This window comes from Drosophila obscura, unplaced genomic scaffold (assembly GCF_018151105.1).
Source record: "Drosophila obscura isolate BZ-5 IFL unplaced genomic scaffold, ASM1815110v1 contig_189, whole genome shotgun sequence".
Taxonomy (NCBI): domain Eukaryota; kingdom Metazoa; phylum Arthropoda; class Insecta; order Diptera; family Drosophilidae; genus Drosophila; species Drosophila obscura.
In genome coordinates this window covers 882,087-897,737 of record NW_024542777.1, presented here as the reverse complement: position 1 = coordinate 897,737, position 15,651 = coordinate 882,087, and the positions used below count along the sequence as shown (strand labels likewise).

Genomic DNA, 15,651 nt, shown 5'->3' with positions numbered 1-15,651 from the left:
TGGTTATTAATTGGACAAAAGTTGTATAAACAACAGAGGACTAAGGTCAAATCTATGCATATAGGAAAAAAGGCAATTCAAGAGGCAACTACAGAAGCGAAGCTGACCGCAGAGCTGCCTACACATCCCACCAGTCGACATCAATAAGAAAGTCGGGCCATCCACAGAATCCTCCTCGCAAGCAACCTGCATGTACATATGTGGGGTGGGTAAAACATCAAATGGAATGAGTTCTTTCCTACCTTTTACGGGGTTGACAGTTGTGACCACAATCGTATGACCATAACACTAATCAAACGCCTGTTGGACATAACATATGCTAACCCATGCCGATGCCAATGCCGGCTGCTGCTGTCTGTACTCGATGCGGAGGCCCGTGCTCAACAAAAATAGCCAGGGCAGGGCGTACATTTGGGCTCACTTGCGGTGGATGGCTGCTGGCCAATTGAGTTCGGGCAGAGCGTACAGCAAACCAAGAACAATGCTCATTCTTCATTGTCGTTCAATTGAGTTACGTGCTCAAGCAGGCTAATTTAGAAACCAGCAAAACAGAAGAAAAACAGAAAACTAGAAAATTAGCCATGCAGCAGCAGGAAGGAGTGCAAAAGAAAAAGCCTAGGCACCGGAATCGTGCGAGGAACAAGTGCAATCAAGTGACTAGTGACCAGAAGGACATTGCAGAGGAAGACCCTTCTTTAGTGGCCACAGCCCAGAGGGCGGAACCAGACAACAATCCCATCAGGTTGATACAGGAGCTGTTGCGTAGGAAACTGCTGGCCAAGAGCACGGTGCCAGTGGCAGGCGCAGTACCTGCTTCCAGGGAACACGAGCCAGCGACAGCGAAGCCATCAAAGCAAGTCAAAGAGGATGAGAGAAAGCCAAAGACTCCAGCAGCTGCCTCTTCAAGTGCCAAGCAATCAAGGGATGTCAGCGGCTATGAAGTCAACGAGTTGCTGAAGAGCTTGGGCAGCAGATTGCAGATGGGTTAGAGACTTTTCTCCAAAATACGATTTCGTTTATGTACGTAACGTTTTACGTGTGTCCTATTTAGGAGATGGGGAATCGCCCACAGCGGCGATGTTCAGCAATCTGGGCAAGCTCTTTAGCCAGGCTCCTCCCAGCGATGTGGAGTCCTCCGACGATGAGGCCGAGTACATTGAATACATATACAAGCCGCGGAAATATTTCATGGCCTCACTGTGCAATGTGAGTGCGAGCATCAAGCACAACCAGAAAGACTGACATAATACACCTTTACCCCCGACTTTCCTGACTTGCAGCTCTGTACATCGGATCTCTGCGGACGGAGTTCCCTACCTTGTGCCCGCTGCGGATTGAGCTACTATTGCAGTACCAGCCATATGAGGGAGGATCAGGAGCACCGCCAGCTGTGCTATGCCCTGCGCCAGGCGGTGGACCACAACGGTGAGCGGTGCCACAAGGTGCCACAAGGTGCCACAGGGTGCCAGCTCAGTTCACGAACCATAAATCAAGCTAATTGCCAATTATCCGCCTGTTGCTCGAATCTATGTAGGTCACGAGATGTTCTACAAGTGCGGTGCCTTCAGTGCCGAGCAATTTCGTTCGTATCGGATTGTGTGCATACGGCAGGTGGAGAAGGAAATGAATCGTCCGCTCTCGCCCACGGAGCAAGAGGTGCTACTCTTTCCCCTCATCTGCGGTGACCACAAGTGCCGCGAGTATCGCTTCAAGCGTCTGCAACTCTGTGGCGGCTGTGGGGAGTTTGCTTCCTGCAGGGACAAGCCCGACCATCGGAGTCCGGAGCATGCCAAGTGGTGCGGGGCCTACAGACTGTTCAAGGCCTTTGTCATGTTCCAGGCCAAGTTTGGAAGGCTGGAGCCATCGCTGCCCAACAAGGTTCTCCGGGAGTTGCCCATGGCATGCTGCAATTCCAGGCAAATGATGAACAAACTCAGTTTTAGTGAGTATCCTTCAAGAATCAAAAACGAATGCGTGAACACCAACACGAACACCACCTCCCACTCCCACTGACAGATGTCGTTGATGAGTGTGAGTATGCTGCCCTTACCCAGGTCTCCACCGGCCCCCTGACGGCCTGGTTTGCTCTGAAGCTCTGCGATCGCTTGAGAAATTGTGAGCTGACGCTTCATCTAATAGGAGCTGAGATCGAATTTGAGGTGGATGTGCTGCAGAAATGGGAGCTCTTCCTTCTGCATATAATGCCAGCTCTGCAATGCCTAAATGTGGTCTTCGTGGGACCAGAACTGAACCCCAATAACATCTCCTTTGAGCAACTGAAGAAGATCAAGTGAGTGAAGGGTCTTCGGTTTCGACTACTTATGTAGATCCAACTGAGAGTCTAATTTTATTTTAGATGCTGTCGCTTGTGTCGCAAGGCTAAGAGAACAGTGAATTATCACTTTGAGAATAATCTCTACCACGACTACTGCCGAGAGCCGCAGTTCCTTCATCCAGATTTGGGTATAACCATGAGAAAGAACTCTCAATTAGACCGGATATTTTTATCAGTTTCTAATCAACAGTTTGCTTTTACAATTCGGGATTGTATCGGTCGACGGGATATGCTTTGGAGGACACCTGGCCTGACACCATACGGGCCTCTCTCAGTCTTAAATGCCCCATTGTGGTCACTTCCTATACCAAGTACGAAGCTCCTTTGGACATGGCACAGTTCGTCGGTCAATCGAATCGTCATTTGAATGTTGTGTTGCCGCCGACTACAAATCCATTCTCATCTGAGAAGCCAGAGCGTAATTTCATATCGGACAATGCAGCTCCATTTATGTTTAAGAACTTTTATTGCTTTGTTGTCGAGTGAGTTTTATTTCAATTCGAATTTAAATGTAATTTCCGTTGGCGCTAGTGGACTTGATATTGACTTTAATCCGTTTACCCACACTTGGTCCGGTTCAGTGCTCCAAAGTAAAATATTACCTTTCATTTAATAAGGGTGCTCACGCTGTTTACAAGTACATATTTTCTTGTAAAATGAATAGGTTGTTCCTAACTGATATGAACATATAAGAAGGCTAAGCATTAGGTTTTTTAATAAAAAAATACAGTTTGACAGCATTATTTGAAGCTTTTCCCTCAATTGTACAAAATTGTTAAAAATATTGTCTTAGTCTTTTAAAGTGTTATCCAAAAATATCACAATAAATATTTATTACCCGAAAGAGTGGTGGATTCCGAATGGCTGGAGGATATCGCTTTAATTGGTTTTTTTCAGCGTTGTCAGCGACTATCAGGATTGATTGCGTATTCTTGTCATATTCATTTAAATTTGGAATGTGTGCAAACTAGTCTCGAAAGCCATAATTTTCTTCGATAGCAGAAAAACATCGACAGTAGCCAACCAATTCCTACCCCCGATAGTATTATCGATGGGCTTGCATCTCCAGCGTACCTTTTTAACTCTTGGCGCATTAATTTAGTTTTATTATTATTTATTGCAAACATTGAATTGAGTGCACTCAATAGAAGGAAGGCTCAGCCATCAGTTATCCATGAATGGTTTTAACGATGGCGACTTCAAGGATCTGCGGTCCAAACTGGACGTCATGGGCTTCAATCAGACGCTGCCCGTCCTGGCCATTCCACTGGTGCAAGGAATTTTCGGTGACCTGGTCAAGACAACGGAATGTCTCAGGGACACAAAGAAGCAAGTTTCCGATCTGCTAGAGGTACCCAAATATAAATATGTTTTTAGTAGCTAAGCCTGCTAAGATTAACATTGGGAAAATGGGTCAAGCGGTTGCTAAGCGACGATTTGTTGTGTCTTTAAAGGAGAAAACCTGTTGGGAACTGGGCGTTGAACCCTACAAATGCGACAACTCCCGCCTGCTAGCTGAATGCAATGAGCTCCACTTGCAGTTTCTTAGGGACCGCGAGGACTACGAGCTGCGCCTGTGTGGTATGTAATCTTTAGCTTGATCTTTAAAGAACTTTCAAAAATGTTCACCCTCAGAGGCCGAACGACGAATGAGAAGTCTGGAGACGGACAAGGAACACTTGCAAAGCCACAACGTGGGGTTACAGAACCAGCTGGATGCCTTGCTATCCAAGCAACTAGTGTCCTCCACGACAGGCAAACGGACGCATGTAGCGACGACCCGCCAGAGTATGTGTATAGTTTCACCCACTGCTAACTGTTGTGTAATGCTGGAAATTCTTTATAGCCAAAAAACCTTTCATAACAACAGTACGCTCTGGAAACGTTCTGCCCTGCGTTCTTGGCACTGTACTGAAATGTACGAAATGCAATGCGGGAGTGTTTCAGAAGACCACGACAACCACCCAGGATGGGGTGACCGTCACACAGACCAGCGGCCAGGAAGAGCTGGACAAGCTGCAAAATGATTTAGCCACATCCAGCGAACAATTGGAGTTCTACAAGCGGAAAGTTGAGTCGCGCAATCGGGAGATTCGACGACTAAATGATATGCTGTCTGGGGGACGGCCGCCCGCTGCTTTGGCCAAGGACTGCTGCTACAAGGAAGTGGGTGCCTTATCGGAGGACATTGACCTGCTGCAGCGCGAGAAGAGTGAGCTGATGATGCAGGTGCGTGAGTACCAAGACAAAATGCACGATGCCATGCAGAGAGCCGTACGCTCAGACGAGGACAAGCGGAAGCTTCAAATGAACCTAGATGAGCTAAAGCAGGCAGCCCTCCAGGTGGAAGAGCAAGCCAATCTGGAAATCGATGCCCGGGAGCTGGAGGTGAAGCATCTCCAGGTCGAGCTGAAGCAGCTGCAGCAGCGAAACGAGCAGAAGTTCAAAGACGTGCGGCTGACAGGAGGGGCAGCTCCTTTTGCTGTTCCCTGTGATAATCGTAATCTAAACGAACGTCTTAATTTGCTGACCCGTCGCGAGGAGGAATTAAATACCATCATTGATAAGCAGAAAAAGAAGCTAAGCAAAATGCATGTCAAGATATCGGAGCTGCAAAAGGAGGCGAAGGACCACAGCCAACACAACTCCGTGACCCTGGACGAAGAGAAGATACGGCTGGCGTCGGAGCGGGACTTCTTCCAGAAAGAATATCTTCGGATGATGAGCAGATCCGGCTCAGAGTCAGAGCTAGCATTCCTGCGTGCCCAAATCAAGTCCAAGGACGAAGAGCTGCGGACACTGCGGAATGAACTGTGCTCCAACAAACTTCAATACTCACCCCAGAAGACCGCCCACTACGAGCCCCTGCCCCTGCCGCCATCTACCGCCAGTGGCTCTGAGACCAACAGCAATCGAAGCGACTGCGTCCAGGCTGCCATCGGGCGAGTCGAAAGGGAGCGCGATTGTGCCAGGTCGGAGCTGGAGCGATTTCGCTGCGAACGGGACATGCTAAGGGAGAAGCAGCTGTGCTCACTTCAATTGCATTCCGAGGAGCTGCTGGCCCTGCGGCAGCGCAACGAGGATCTCAATGCGCGCTTGCGGCAGCTGGAACGCGATAACAAGGACCTGAACTCAGCTCGCCTTCCAGCGGAAACGAATATAGCTCTGCTCAAGGAGGACATAGCCCAGATGAAGCAGCGCATAACCTCGCTGCAAGCCGAAATCGAGCAGCTAAAGACCGAGAACGGGCAGATAACGTGAGTCAGCCATTGATCAAGATGAGTGGAGATCATCATTCCTAATGGACATCTCTTTCTGACAGCATGCTCAATGAACAGAATGAACGAATTATAGCCGACTTTCAAAGTAAACTGATGATATCCGAGCGCCAGCGCCACTCAGCAGATGTGCGAGCCAGCACTCTGGACTCCAGTCGAGAATCCAACCGGAATGAGGTTACCCACCTGCGCAGCGAGATCGGGGCCCTGCGTCAGACCTACATTACCCTGGAGAATGAGAAGGACACTCTTCTGGTAAAAGACAAGAGCTCCGCTCCGCTCCTCTCTCCTTTCCTTTTATTTACTTTTTGTCTTCTGCGAATGCATTAGCATCAATTGGATAGCAAAACCGAGCGAGCATATAAACTGGAGTATGAGCTGAAGGATTGCAAGGAGAAGCGGAATTGTCTGGAACAAAGAGTCAAGGAACTGGAAGACCAAGTGCGGTGAGTACTTAGGGCTGGATTCTAACGTATCTGTCCGTAATTATTATTAATATTTGTAATTTAGTTCAACTATTTTTAATTTCCGCGAATATTACTCTAACATCTACACACATATATTTCCTTCATGAACGCGACTGGTACGATTATACGTATCGCGAGTCATGCCCCTCAATCGGTTGGCCGGGAGGTATACCGCGTTTCTGCCTGGAATCCACGCCTAACCGGCATCGGATTGGTGTGGCGCGGGCGACTTGATGGTGCGGCATATTCCGTCCGAAAGTAGTTAGAGCTGAACCTAATCTTTGAAGGTCTGTCCGCGTAAGCACAATAGGATTCTTGTTTAGTTTTCACATTGCTTTATTTTATTTTAATTGTCTTATCAAAAGTTATCTTAAATACAACTCGTTTATTAGTCGCTGTAATACATTGATGGCACAATCCTATCCCCCGTGGCTGCAACACCATCGAAAAGGTTACCCGAATATTTCTAAAAACCACCTAAAATAACAAGAACATAATGGTTAATGGAATAACAAATAACAAAACACTTGGCATGCATCACAAAAGATCAAAGAGAGGGATAAAGAGAGGAGACATGCGTGGACTCAAAACCAGACCCAGGGACTACAAAGGATAGTTTGTAAAGCTCGGATTAACGTTTAGGGAGGGAGAACCAGAGTGTAGATCATTGAGGAACTTTGAGTTGTAACGCTCGATCGTTAAATACCTCGCCAGGCTCACGCTCGGAGCACTGCAGTTGCTCAGGCCCCTCTGGTCCGCCTCCGTGGGCGTGTAGCCAGGACGGCAGGCGCACTTGGCTCGACTGGCGTAGGCCAGGATCGATGTATTCGTCTGGGAATTAGTCTTGAGTGGCTCTAGCCACTGGCCAGCCCCACAGGGCCCTCGGGTGTATAGCTTGTGACACTGGCCGTTGATCTCGACCATGCCAGGCGTGGACTCGCAGATGTTCTGCTCCTTGTCGGTGCCCGAGTCCCGAGCCGGAGCACTGTTGGTCCAAGTTGGTGAGCACTCCCGCACAGCCGCACATTCCATTGTAGGAGATGCCGTCGAGCGAAGGGCGTGCGGTGAAATCGAAGATCACCACCTGATGGAGTGCGCAGGGGCCCTGGGAGCCTATACGATAGCAAGAGTCCTCGGCCGGGAAGTACAGACGATTCTTGCCGCAAAAGTTGCGCACACAGGAGGTGGCATTCACCAAAAACTCGGTGGCACCGCAGGGTCCCCGTGTGTACAGACGATAGCAGATGCCATCGGTCCAGGGCACGTAGCCGTCCTTGCACAGGCACTCGGCCCGGGGCAATAGTTGCAAAGAGCCATCAGTCGTCACCTCAGCATTGTCGGGTATGCGAAATATGTGCCCAGGCGGACAGGGTCCCGGAGTATCTGAAACCAGGAGAGAACTACGAATAAGGAAGGGGACTACTGTACTGTCAAATCTAGTCCTACCGAGCTCGAAGCACATCTGCTGCGAGGCATGGTATTGTGGCAGATGCTGCTGGCAGTCGCACCGACCACCCGGCATGAAAATGTGACCCGGCGTGGAGCATGGTCCTTTGGTATAGTGCTCATAGCACGAGTCCTCCGCCGGAGAGTAGTACAAGGCCAGTTCGCCTGCATCCTCGCATCGGCACTCGGCCAGCCCGTCCTCGTTGCGCACCAACAACTTTCCCCGGCTGCAGGGTCCCCGGCTACGCCGGGCATAGCACTTGTTGTCTCTCGGCCAAAAGATCATTCCATCCGCGCACTGCAACGGACGCTTGCAGGTGCCCCACCGGTTTCCAGTCCTATGAGGAGGAATGAGTAGGAAATTGTGAATGGAATAATGATGAATGATCCAGATCCCTCCAGAGACTCACCTCTTGGCCTGATCTGGTAGGGGCTGGAAGTATTCTGTGCTCTGACACGGACCCCGCTCGTAAAGCTTGTGGCACACTGAGCTGGTCAGAGGACTGAGAGCAGTTCCCGGCGGACAGCGACATTCGGCCGCAGGAAGATCCTTCCGCTTGGCACTAACTGGCGTGGGACTCAGCTCCATTGTGTCCGGACAAGGATAGCCCAGAGTGAAGATCTTGAAGCACTTCTTTAGTGGCATCCAGTAGAGCAGCTGCCAGCCCCCGGACATGCTGGCACAGGGGTTCGTGGCCGGATCACTCCAGGGTGGCGGCACAATTCCAGCCGCCACCTGATTGCCGTGCTGTGAGGTGGTCAGCAGCAGCAGCAGGCAGGTAATCATGGTCGAGCCCGCCTGGAGGGCTGCCCAGCAGATGAGCAGCTTGCGACGTGTCATGGCGGACCTGGAAGAGCAAGGGCGATAGTTTGGCATCAGCTGGGACGGCGACTAATAGATTTCCGCCTTTGTTTGCAAGCGGAGGGCTATGCCAGAGGAGTGGAAGGAGGATCGCCTCTCATTATACCGGATGATTGATGATTTTTCTATTGCCGGGGCAGCGGCTTATAAATCAATTCACTTTTGCAGACGCTGTCGCTGACACAGGCCCCGAAGCGGGTCCAATTTGAATTAGCCAACCCTCTGGGGCATCTGATTATCGGTGTGCTTGGACTCGAACTAGCCAGAGCCAGAGCCAGAGCCGAAGCGAACCAAAAAGCACAACAGAAAACCAGTAAACGGCTCGTGCGCTGTTAACCATGACCCAAATACCCATTTATCTTGACTTCTTTTTGCCTTGCGTCTGCTTGGCCAGAAATCTTCTGCTGCTCATAATCGAAACGCCATTTTATGTAAGAGCAAATGACGAAACCTGCAACAGTGGCAAGCAACACATGGGCCTCAACAGCCACAGGCCGCAGCCGCAGAAGCCAGCCAAGCGGTGGACACGAGAGGTGCCACACTCTGCACCAGTTCCCCATATATCCAATCCATGCTGGTGGATAGTTGCGTGATTTCTGGCCAGTCTTAGGTTGCTTTGTTAGCTGCTGTAATAGCAACAGGTTTGGGGTTTGGTTTGGCTTTCGTTTGGCTTTGGTTTGGGGTTTGGTTTATATTCAATCAAAATATTCCCTCTCCTGTGATTCTTGCCTCGAGACACAACAGTGATTAGTGATTATTTATGTAGGCACCTTTTGAAACTTCGGGAATTTCCAAAAAAATAGTTTGAGTTAGCTCAATTGATTTTTATTTGGTTTTTAGCGTCCTACCCGCAATGAAACGATAACACAATAACACATTCAAAAAGCGATCATCCAAAAGATATTCAATTCCCTTAGGCAGAACCGACACGACCGACCCAACGAACCAGACCGACTGAGCCGTCCGTTCGCTCAGGCAGGTAACAAACATCTGAGCCCGGCCAACGCTCTGCTGGCCTGCTCGACTCGCTCTTAGCGTCCAGCCCGCTCTTTCGTGGAAACGACAAGCTGCAAACTACCCAGGCAGAGCAGCATAGTTTATGTCAAAGATTTAGTAGCCATGTGTTAACCACTTTGGTCGTAAAGCCAACAACAGCAAGCAGCGGGCGTCAAAATGTCAGTCATCGAACATACACATATCCATACATACATATATAGATATATATATATATATGTTGTATATATATATATCATTCTCTTTCGCTTAGCCTTTTGGGTTCTGCGTCAGCCCCCGACGGGTATTTGAACTTTGTTTAGCCTTAATGACTGACAGACAAAGACGTCGATGGCGATGGCGACTTTGACTGGTGCCTCATTGCTCTGTGAGCTGTGTGTTCTTGAGCTTCAAGCCGAATCGCGGATGTTTGGCTACGTGCCTGGCATTCACATCTACCTCTATATCTAGTCGCACACATACATATCTCTGTGTCTGTTGCTTATGGGACGACTGATGTGTCTCTTTGGGGCCGCCCGAGAGAGGGTCGGTCAGGCTCTTCTAGTCTTTGGCATTGGTGGAACTCTGCTGGCAGAAAGGGTCTGTCTCTATGAAAATTCAATATTCGACTTATCTAGTTGTTTTTGAGCGATTAAATGCACGATACTGGTTCCAAATGATTTAAAACAAACTGCTATATTTACTCGTACAATGTACAAGCAATAATTATAAATATATCTAGTGTCTCCAGGGTGCAGGAAAACAATTCTTAAGGAAGGATTCATTGTCAACATTGTAGAACAATGCTTTCTATGCATCTATGATTGATGATTGATTTCCTATACTCTCCCCAAACAGCAAACTGAGCAACAGAAATCGACAGTGCGACTCGGAGCTGAATGAGACTTCAACGGAAAGTAAAACGCTGCGGCAACAGATTGTGGCACTTAAAGCCAGCCGCGATGAGGCCATAGCAGAGAATGGGTGAGCAAAAAAGACATTACTGCAGCGATCATAGAACTGCTTCCGCGCTCAGGCAAAGTTTTTCCTGACCCAACGACTATTAGTATGTAGTTTTTATGGCACTAATCCAATGTACATGAATGTGTACACATTTTGTAATCGCCTAGCCGCCTGATGGACGTGTTGAGCGATGCCCAGGTGGAGGCCAGGACGCTGCAGACGAAGCTCAAGGAATCGGAGCTGAGGGTAGCGAACATGAAGCAACAGCTGCACAAGTACGTCCAGGAGGTGAAGAAGGCAGAGGACCTGCTCCTCCAAAAGGTCAGTTTAGTCTTTAAAGTATAAGGATAAGAGCCAAGTACTCGAGCCGCGTAGCTAATGCCGACAGGTGTGCTCTACTCGTACCTTAAAGGAAAGGGAGCGGGACGAACTCCTGGACAACTTCCACAGCCTCACCAACGAGCAGGTGGTGCTTGAGGGCAACAACCAAAGTCTGGAGTGTGAGGCAGCCGAGTCAAAGTAAGTAAACATTAAAAATTCAGATTTTCGTTTGCTATTGCGGCTATTGCTAGTGACTAATGTCAAATCTTTTCAGGCGCCAGATCTGCGAGCTGGAGTGCGAGATGCGCATCCTCAAGGATCATCTGCAGTGCTGCCAGTGCAAGCTGAAGGAGATGGAAGTACAATTGACCGCCGCCCGAGCCACGGCCCGCTGCCTGGAGCGGGAGCTGGAGAATGCCCGCGACGATCTGCGCATCCAGAAAGTCGATCTTGAGGCCCGCAGAGAGCTGTGCGAAAAGCTGGATGTGGAGAAGGAGAAGCTTAATGCGGAGTTGAATGAGGTCAATGAAATTAGAAAGAAGGTGAGCTTTAGCTCGGCCCCCAAAGCGTATCAGTATCCTTGCTAAGGCCTTAGTTCTCGTCGCATGCTAATCCAAGCTTACTAACTGCCAGAGTTAGTAAATTCTAATGCTAGTTAGTCCAACTAGCGGTTTAAGGCATCCCAATAACTAAAATCAACTTCGCAGCTGGAGAGGCAGTGCGAGAAGCTGCGCGACGAACTCCACCAGACGGCGGCCGTCAACCAAGTGGCCACAGAGACCACGGATCAGTTGCTGGAGAACCTGCACCAGGATCAGCAGCGTCAGGATGACGATGGCATCAGGACAACCAACGAGATGGATCGACTGCGACATCTATACCAACATACCATGGTAAGCAAACGGCAATCATCTCTGATAGACTACACTCTTAAGCCTTTACCTTGTCCCAATAAGGAAAAGCTGCAGGAGGAGCGTGCCCGCTGCACTCAGCAGGAGCTACTGGCCACCAAGTACGAGGAGCAGCTCCGTGAACTGCGCAAGAACCTCGACCAGGATCGTTTCTGTCGGGCCCGAACACGTGAAGTCAGTCCACGGGTGCCCTCGGAAACGTTGTAGCCTAGCCTGTTCGATCCCTTTATTCTTTCCTTTTGTTCGTTTGTTTCATTTCAACTCAAATTTAATTTTCTTAGAGGCTCTCGAAGATGTATAATAAAAATTGTAAAAACGTAATTCAAATTTGTGCTGACGCCTCGGCTCCTCCTTCATACTGAAAGGATGTGCTGTTGGTCGTGCAGATGGAGGCCAGGCTGACGTAGGTTCTGAGCATGCAGGGACAGTGATTAAATTGCGGAATACTGCCATAGTTTGGCTGCGATCTGGAGTCATGTTCGTAGTTGCTGGTGTCCTCGTGAAGATCATAGTTTGACTCTACGCAGGTCATCTCGGTGCCGGCAGAGCTGCTGGATCCTGGGAAAATACAATTAATGAGGTAGGGAAAGTTGAAAGAATATCTCTTTCGCTTACGGCAAGTGTAGGTGCAGTCGTCCTCGTCTGTGGAACTGTTTCCTCCAAAGGCAGCTTCCGACTGACTGGTGTTGTCACCATCCCGATCCCCATCCCGCTCGACTATACGATGCTTCAAGACCTGCTGCCAGTCAATGCTTCTTCGACAGTGCTCAACAATATTGCGCATCCTCCGCACTTTACCGCTCTTATCCTCGAAGGTGACAGAGCGTGTCCGCTTCTCGCAGACCATAATCGGCAGCCCATTCTTGCACTCATCATTGTTGTATGTGGCACAGGGGAAGCTGGCAGCGAACTGGCTCAGTCCTGGCAGTCTTGGAACTAGTGATTGCTTGGCCGGATTAATTTCTCTGCCATCTGAGTACTGATCATACTCAAGACGCCATGACGTTGGCTGTGGTTCCTGGTAGCTGTCATAGGAGAGATTACGTCCGGAGAGTTTACGCCCGGTGCAATCAGTGGCACAGGCTAATTGTGTCTGACTGTGGTCTAGAAAAATTGGGTGCTCAGGGCTGCGCTCCGTGGACGGTCCATTATCCTCGTCATAACTGGTGATGTCTACATCCCGTTGTCCATTTCCTGGATCCGCAGAGCGGCCGTAGCTTTGCTGATACGTCGACTCGTAGGGTTGATGCTGGTCGATATTGGCGGGGACTGTCTTTTGGGACTTCACGGGTGACGAAGCCATAGATCGGTCTGTATGCTCTGTAGAGCCAGAAGGGGTTGACTTATCGACATTTCGGTTAACGTCACAGTTACATCCCACTGGATGCGTATCACACTTATCCGCCGAAGTCAACGGAGCACAGAATGGCGAAGACTTTTCTAAGCGACCCGCTGCGCCAACTGGACTGTCTCCGTCGTCGATTAGACACTGTTCCTCCTTGTAGGCGTTCGGTCGTTGTCTGGGACCGGGGGACACTGGCTTACAGGGGCACTGGCCGACCCGATAGCGGGCACAATTGCTACTGCATTTTGTGTCCGCATCTGGTTTAGCTTCTTCTGTTAGGGATCCTCGACTAATAAATTTCTCATATTTTCGGGAAGAAGGGGACTGGGGACTATAACTTCTCCTTGATGAAATTGGTGGCGAATACTGACCTTGAATTTGCTTCTGGTCTGCTGAGGGATTCTCTTTCTGAGATGCAGTTTGGATATCATCTTCGAAATCATGTTTCGATTCTTTGACAGTCGCCCCCGATAGAGGCGACACAGCGGTGTTAATTTGATGGCTGAGTTCTGGCTCCGTTTGGGCGAGTCCTTTGTATTGACTCCCCTGGAGATCGGTTTGGGTAAGTCTCTCGTGGCGACTGCCGTCCATGTCGGTCTGGGTAGGTCTCTCGTGTAGACTCCCCTGAAAGTCAGTTTGGGTGGGTCTCTCCTCTTTCAACTGCAGATCCGTTTGAGTCAACCTCGCCTCTTTCTTGATTGATTCATCATCAGTTTGGGCTTCCCGGGCAACGCAAGCGCATTGGTGGCACACGGCCATGCTTTTCTCAACTCCTTTGTCAGGGCTGGAAATTGGATCCCTTTCACGATGGCCAGGACCGTAGCGATCGGCATACCTATCGTCCCCTTTCTCGTCATTTGCTGATTCCCCGGGTTTTCCATTTCCATCTGGACGGACTCCCTTTTGTCCAGATCTCGGGTCACTTTCATCAACCTGGGCCAAATCCTGTGCCTTGCGTTGGTCTGTGTATTCTTGATCAGTCTGGAATTCCCGTGCAGAGCAAGCGCATTTTTTGGTGAGGCACACTGCTCTGCCCTTGCCGACTCTTTTTTTAGTGGTGCAAATTGGATCCGTGTTGCAATAGTCAGGACCGCAATCATCGGCATACTCATCGTCCGCGGTTTTTTCAGTCCCTCCTAAGTGGACTACCGCTTCTCCAGATCCATCATCCTGGGCGTGATCCTGTGCCCGGCTTGCTGCTGCCACATCATTTTCAGCGTGGCCATTTTCCTTCTTGTACTTGTCCACGTAGTCGCGATGCATGCTATCCTCGCCCTCATCCGTTTGCTTGCCCTCTCCTGTTTTTGATTTTTCTTCTCCTGCCTGGGGCTTTGACCCCCGCTGTCGTGGGGACTTGATTTCGCGATGCATGCTATCCTCGCCCTCATCCGTTTGCTTGCCCTCTCCTGTTTTTGATTTTTCTTCTCCTGCCTGGGGCTTTGACCCCCGCTGTCGTGGGGACTTGATTTCCTTCTTCATGGTGACCTTAAGAAGCTTCTCGTGACTCTGGACCTTGTACTGGTCCAACGAGGCCGAGTCGATTTTGACTCCGCTCTTCTTCACCTTCCTGCGCATATTTTCATCTAGCAATTTGCTCGCTTTTGAGGAGCTACGGCTCTTCGACCCACTTCGCTCCTCCGGAGCACGGGGGCTCTTCTGTTTGCTTCTCAGGGTACTATCGGGCATGATGCAGGCACACCAATTGCGACAAAAGTCCTCAGTGTGAAGGTCGGTCGCCGTTCGCGGACATGAAGTGACACACGCCCAGCTTGGCTGATACTGACAGCACGGATCGGCCAATACGGGTATGGGAACACTTGGCCGCAGCGTGCAGCATACGCAGTTGTTATTATCTTGAAACTGTCGCTGTGCAACGGGAAAACAGGTGATGCATCTTGAGGGGTTTCCGTAATCACACTGATACACGGACTGTGTATACTGGTCGTAAGTCTTGTCCTTTTGCCGGGGAATGTAATTGCAGCCACCTTCAGCCCGCCTGTTGTTTTTTTTCAGGCCCACTGTGCGAAAGCTCATGAAATCTATGTCTTCTTGGGAAAATTCTGTGTCGCTTGGGTGTCGGTCATGAGTGACACTGGATTGGTTTTCAGCCGTCTGTCGCGCGGCGGCTTTATTATCGTGCAGCTCCATATTTGACTCTGAAGCTTCGGACTTGACGGGTTTTGGTAGAATATTATGGCGTAAGAGCTTCAGCTGGTCTATTTCACGATTGATCCGCTGGTTCAGCTCGCACACCTTCTGCCGGGCCCGCAATTCCTTGTTGCTGATGGCCGATGCACCCTCCGCTTCTAAATTACCCGCTGTGCGACGAAAGAGCTCACTCACCTCGGTTTTGGTGTTTTTAATAGAGATGCGCTGGCCCTTCTCTATCGAGATGCGTTCCTGGCGCTCGAAGAGAATGCGGCAGCCTGGGTGACTTGAGATATAGAAAGTACGTATATATGTATATTCAATGGTTAACCTACCCTTTTCGCGATTGCTCTTCATATGTACATATACTCTTCTAAAAGGAGCTTGAGATTTTCAGCGAAAGTTTGCAAAGGAAAACGAGAACGATTTTTACAAAAATATATGATTTTCGTTTTTTGTTTCGTTTTTTTAGGGCGACCCCCTACGTCTATTTTGGCATGCTGACACAACTAAAGTGTCAAGTCAAGTATGTGGCGTCGGCTATACTCGTAGTTGAATAAATATATTCTATTTAATTTCATT

At 49.5% G+C, this 15,651-nt stretch overlaps 4 protein-coding genes across 7 annotated transcripts; 2 read left to right on the top strand and 2 right to left on the bottom strand.

Annotated features, from left to right (window-relative positions):
- Positions 1–441: 441 nt before the first annotated feature.
- Positions 442–2,870, top strand: LOC111066800. The gene is made up of 7 exons (XM_022355679.2): positions 442–984; positions 1,052–1,206; positions 1,281–1,425; positions 1,535–1,942; positions 2,017–2,290; positions 2,357–2,463; positions 2,526–2,870. Exons 1-7 carry the CDS (start codon positions 582–584, stop codon positions 2,819–2,821), a joined length of 1,788 nt encoding a protein of 595 aa, XP_022211371.2. The 5' UTR covers positions 442–581; the 3' UTR covers positions 2,822–2,870.
- A 168-nt stretch (positions 2,871–3,038) lies between these two features.
- Positions 3,039–11,897, top strand: LOC111066797 (centrosomal protein of 135 kDa). 2 transcript variants are annotated; one of them, XM_022355672.2, is made up of 12 exons: positions 3,039–3,686; positions 3,790–3,916; positions 3,971–4,123; positions 4,182–5,592; positions 5,658–5,868; positions 5,944–6,059; positions 10,240–10,365; positions 10,512–10,665; positions 10,757–10,863; positions 10,940–11,207; positions 11,373–11,558; positions 11,622–11,897. In XM_022355672.2, exons 1-12 carry the CDS (start codon positions 3,510–3,512, stop codon positions 11,781–11,783), a joined length of 3,198 nt encoding a protein of 1,065 aa, XP_022211364.2. In that variant the 5' UTR covers positions 3,039–3,509; the 3' UTR covers positions 11,784–11,897. The 2 variants fall into 2 exon arrangements, with proteins under 2 accessions (XP_022211364.2, XP_022211363.2); XM_022355671.2 differs by having other exon boundaries at positions 10,733–10,863.
- Positions 6,404–9,381, bottom strand: LOC111066801. The gene is given in 6 exon segments (XM_022355683.2): positions 6,404–6,557; positions 6,787–7,055; positions 7,057–7,463; positions 7,527–7,864; positions 7,937–8,374; positions 9,159–9,381. Coding segments are annotated over 5 exon segments (1,470 nt in total). The 5' UTR covers positions 8,368–8,374; positions 9,159–9,381; the 3' UTR covers positions 6,404–6,532.
- On the bottom strand, positions 11,827–15,567 carry LOC111066796. Of its 3 annotated transcripts, none has more exons than XM_022355670.2 (4): positions 15,405–15,567; positions 14,299–15,347; positions 12,192–14,190; positions 11,827–12,134 (listed from the first exon to the last, which is right to left on the bottom strand). In XM_022355670.2, the coding sequence occupies exons 1-4, from the start codon at positions 15,424–15,426 to the stop codon at positions 11,899–11,901; spliced, it is 3,306 nt and encodes a 1,101-aa protein (XP_022211362.2). In that variant the 5' UTR covers positions 15,427–15,567; the 3' UTR covers positions 11,827–11,898. The 3 variants fall into 3 exon arrangements, with proteins under 3 accessions (XP_022211362.2, XP_022211361.2, XP_022211360.2); XM_022355669.2 differs by having other exon boundaries at positions 12,192–14,257; positions 14,366–15,347; XM_022355668.2 differs by having other exon boundaries at positions 12,192–15,347.
- Between the last annotated feature and the right edge of the window lie 84 nt (positions 15,568–15,651).